This window comes from Penaeus chinensis, chromosome 7 (genome assembly GCF_019202785.1).
Source record: "Penaeus chinensis breed Huanghai No. 1 chromosome 7, ASM1920278v2, whole genome shotgun sequence".
In the NCBI taxonomy this organism is placed as follows: Eukaryota; Metazoa; Arthropoda; class Malacostraca; order Decapoda; family Penaeidae; genus Penaeus; species Penaeus chinensis.
In genome coordinates this window covers 36268097-36273096 of record NC_061825.1, presented here as the reverse complement: position 1 = coordinate 36273096, position 5000 = coordinate 36268097, and the positions used below count along the sequence as shown (strand labels likewise).

The 5000-nt window shown below is 35.0% G+C and overlaps 1 protein-coding gene across 1 annotated transcript in view; it reads left to right on the top strand.

The window, feature by feature from the left end:
* LOC125026965 (vesicle transport protein USE1-like) overlaps positions 1-4190 on the top strand; it is a 7795-nt gene extending 3605 nt beyond the window's left edge. Inside the window, exons 5-8 of the mRNA XM_047615571.1 lie at positions 622-766; positions 2715-2908; positions 3953-4094; positions 4183-4190. Of these exons, the coding sequence (XP_047471527.1) occupies positions 622-766; positions 2715-2908; positions 3953-4094; positions 4183-4190 (489 nt within the window). The remainder of the gene's footprint in view (positions 1-621; positions 767-2714; positions 2909-3952; positions 4095-4182) is intronic.
* The last annotated feature ends 810 nt before the right edge of the window (positions 4191-5000 follow it).

Sequence of the window (5000 nt, the reverse complement as noted above, 5' to 3'; positions counted from 1 at the left end):
AAGTGCATTTCATTGATCTAGAATGGAGAAAAGTTTTAACGATGATCATATTTTGAAGACCACTGCACAGACCACGGAGCAGCATTTGTATGATATTTGCCTTAATGATTTTTGTATTGTATTTCACTTAGTATCAAGCAAATTATAATGATTTCCTTTTACTGCATTTTTCTTATTATCAAGAAAATTGTAAGATTCAGTTGTTCTTACAAATGTCAGACTGCACACACATTATGTTTCTTGGTATCAAGAAAATTGTACATTAGATGAACTCTTGAAGATCATTCCAGAGACCAAACCAACAGCATTTACATTGTATTCATCAAGGAAGTTTTAGTTTTTTAATGACTGAACCACCATCTCACAGACAAAAGTAGCTGCAGTTACAATATATTTATTCCTTCACCTAAAGAATTAGAACAGTGCTTATGCTGAACTAGTGACCCTCTTCTCAGAGTAAGATCATTGCCTTTCCATTTGCTTTGTCTTAGTATCTGGAAATTATCAATAATAAATCTTCAACAGTACCTTTGCATACCAAGGTTACCAAATGTACTCTCTATATTTGTCTCAGTTTTGGAAATATTTAAAAACTTATCCTCACTTCAATGACCCCCACAGACGAAGGTGCTAGACTCAGGCACAGCAACGCAGATGATACCACACGGGCCAGCCACGACGAGCGACCACACTGTTACCCAGCAGATTCACCAGCGCACGCAGGCTAAGACCACCAACCGGCTACGACAAGATCTTCTAGGTCTTGGTAAGATTGGGGGGTTGGATTTCAGAAAAAAGGAAAAAAGAAAAAAGGTTAATGTTCTTGTTTGGATTTAGGCTTTCGTGAGTTCTGAATTTCCTTTTTTTTTTTTTTTTTTTTGGGTGGTGTTTTTTCTGATTGTTGGTTTTATGTGGTTGATTATCTCCAGTTCTCTTGCCTCTCTCTGTCTCTCTGTCTTTTTTGTCTTGTAATGTGTCATCTGCTTTTCTTACTCTTTGTCTATTTTTCTCTCTGTCTTTCTCATGGTCATTGTTTATCACTTGCTGTGTCTGTCTGTCTGTCTCTGTCTTTCATTCATTCCCTCCTTTCATGCCTCCTTCACTCCCTTCCTCTTTCCCTCCCTGTCATTCATTCATTCCCTCCTTCTATCCCTCCTTCTTTCCCTCATTGTTTATATCTTGCTGTGTCTGTCTGTCTATCTCTGTCATTCATTCATTCCCTCCTTCTCTCCCTCCCTTCTCTCCCTCCCTCCCTCTCTCCTTACCTCTTCCCTTTTCCTCCCTCCCTGCCATCTCCTCCTTCCTTTCCTCTTGTCCTCACCCTCTCTTCCCTCCCTTCCCTCCCTTCCCTCCCTTCCCTCCCTTCCCTCCCTTCCCTCCCTTCCCTCCCTTCCCTCCCGTTACCTTACCTCCCTCCCTTCTCCTCCCCTTCGTCCTTTTTCTGTATCTCATCATATTGAAGAAAAAAAAAAAGTTGCATTTCTAATTTTGGAGTATACCATAGCATCTCTTTTTGTGCAACAAATCTGATGTGACTTCTTTTATGGAACTTCTTTCTGTACCAAACTTCTTACTCTTTTTTTTTATTTTTTTATTTCAGATTCTCCCCGTTTTTGTTGTTTTTTGTGTTGTCATTTTGTGGCTTGCAGTATTTCCCTTAGATTTGTTGGCTTTCATAGGTATTAACAGTATTACTTTTTTTCATAGTGCTTAGAGAGGTATTTTCCTGTAGATGTTGAAAGTACTGATGATGTAATGCTAATGTCTGAATACTCTAAATGTAATCAAGAAGCGAGTAGGTAAATTTAACATAAGGATAGTAAATGCTTTGCTGATAATACTATTATCCTTATATGTCCCCATTTAGAAATGGTCCAGTAAATATTGTTCACCACAGTAGATCAATAAACAGGTTACACATAGCAGTTTTCACATAAATTGATAATGTGTGTGATGAATTTTGTTTCTTGCTCATATTTATGAACTAACTTATTCACATATTTTGTCCAATAATTATATTACAGTTTGTGATTTAAAGTCCCAACTTCATTTAATGCATTGACAAAGGATACATTAAAGATATTTTTTTTACACATAAATGGCTTCACAAGACCTTAGGAGGCACCTACAAGGCTACCTGATCTCACCTTTTTAACCTATACCTTGAATTTATATATATATATTTTTTTTTTTATTGTGTTTGTATTAATAACATTATTGTGGAGACTCTGATAATTTGTATAGTTTTTAAAATTCATGAGGCTCAACTCAGTGAATGATCATACATAGGGACATGTATAAACAAAGAAATAGATGTCTATCAGTCTAGACAGGCATAGCTATTGGTTAGGTACAAATTTAACAAACTGGCCTGAATATCATTAGTATGAAATTTTTCATAATGATAAAACTGCTTTTAAAAAATTCAAGGCATAGGTTTATTGGTGAGGTCAGATAGGGCTGGTAATTGGCATATTGATGACCAAGTGCTTTTGCTGTCATCAAAGCATAAAAAAAAAGAAAAGAAAAATACATAGTGGACCGTTGGTGTCAGTGGATTAATTTCAGGATTGGCCATGAACTTCAGCCTTGACAAAACTCAATAAGCAGGCCTCAAACACACTCCACTGTAGGGACCTAAAAATTTACTGCATTTTCTTCCCCTTCCTCTTCATGTACCTCACCCTCCCTAACCCCCCCCCTTTTGACCCAAGACCCTGATGGAGAAAGCGAGCTGCACCAGCGCAAGGGAGCCTATGGAGGGGATGTGAGCGCGGACGACTTCCAGAGAAAGATGCTGAATGACGAGCAGAAGCGCGAAAAGATGGTGGAGGACATGATCATCATGACGAGAGAGTGGAAGGAGCAGTCAAAGATCGCCAACAAGATTATTAAGAAGGACATAGATGTAGGTTGAGATGAAATGATTGTTTGAAGGCGAATGGGATTATCTTCTTTATTTTTTTCTTTTTCTTAATTATCTTGTTTATCTCTTTTCTTCTTTCTTCCTTTCCTTTGTTCTCTCTTTCTTTCTTTTTTTGTGGGATGTCTTTAGGTAGAATTTTTTTTTACATCTGTCATAGCAAATAAAAGTATAGTGATATTTGCTAATGCCTTTCATGCTATGACAGATTATTGTTCTTATTTAATCCAATGCCACCGGGGAAAATTAACATAAAATGGGGAAAATGCTGTGCTCATTTTTTATATATTTTGTGAAATGGCTCTGCACATAGATGGCTCTGCTAGTGATTAGCTTTACCTGATTTCACCTTTCTTGAATAGGCGGGAAAAACATATTTTTTTACTTGTGCTATGAATATTGATGGTGTTATTTTTTATTATAAACTAAATAATTATTATAATGTTTTAAACATTACTAACAACAAAATAAGATAACGTAAAATATTTTTGTAAATCAAAGAAAAGGGTAAACGGGCGAGACAGACAGTACTCGTAACTGGCTCATTGGTCACTTAGTACAAGTGTAGTCATCTATGTGTTAAAACAATCAAACAAGTACTCACAGTGGGCATAACACATATGTACACGTCATGCCTGTCGGCATTGGGTTAAGGTAGAAACCCGTACATTTTAAGATCTTGGACTACTGTTTTCCATAATTACTTTTGGCTCATATATATTAATGATTGTTGTGGTCATATACTTCAGCCTAATCATTACACAAACTTTCTCTCTTTTGGCATCTTTTGGCCATTAAAAAATAAAAGATCAAATAAATAAACATCTTTAAAGAGCTATTTTGATATCTCTCACCCAGAGCTGCTAAAATTTGTCATATTAAAGAGAAAACTGGTCAAGTGTGGCAGGAGAAAAGGGGGGGGGGGGTGAACAATGAATACATTTTCTAATCAGTCAGTTTATTTTCCTGTCATGTAATTAACATCTGATCATGTGCATGAAAATTATCCTTGTAAAATACATTTTTCAGGCTCTGGACAAGTCATCGAAGGTGGCCGACTCCAATCAGACGCATCTGAAGGTCGAGGCCAACCGGCTAGCCGAGTACAACAAACGAGCGTGCAACTTCTGGATATGGATCATGATCATCATTGTGTGCTTTACATTTATTGGTAAGTAAAGGGTATTTACCTTTTTTTTCACAAAAGGTATAGGTATGTTGTAGTGTGTTCGTAGTCTGATTTTTCATGATAATTTCAGCTTTATAGGAAGTAGAATGGTGGCAAAGTGGAAGAAAATTTATGCATTAGAATGTGAGGGACATATTTGTTGTGAATTGCATGTTCTCCAAGTTCACTCTTGGGATGCAATAAAACACTTACTAATTATGTATGAAATGTACATTGTTTGATTATTAACAGTTTTACTTTTTTAGTAATCAACAGATTATTATTATTATTATTATTATTATTATTATTATTATATTTATAAATTTGTTATTGTTAATATGATTATTATTACTGTTTTTGTTGTTGTAGTAAGGATTATGAGAATAACTTTCCTTTTATTTCATGTAGATAATAAAAACAAAGTTTTTTTTATGGTTATTCAGATTATAATCATCATAATAGTAAAGAGAGACTAATCAATGTTATTTTTTTCAATTTACAGGAATGGTAGTTTTTATCAGAATTTTTCCTCGGCGTCATTAGTCAAACGCAAAATAGCTGCTGCTCGATCGACATTGTTATAAAGTTTATATTTTTATTTTGTTAACGGTAGGTTTAGAGTTTCATGTCATCCATATATATATATATTTTTTTTTTTCCTTATTAAGAAAGAGGGAAGTTTATACTGTAAAATCAAATGTATGTTAGGTTTCAATAATTGTGAAAATACTTTATTTATCTTATGTTCTAATGTAAGAGGAAGTGAAATCGCCGGTGCTATTCTAATAAAGCACTGAAACATTATATGATATATATTATGATAAAACTCAGTGCAACATTGCATCTAAGGAACTGATGGGAATGTCTTGAAGGACGTGATGCCATGACCTTTTTAATAAAATAGCCCAA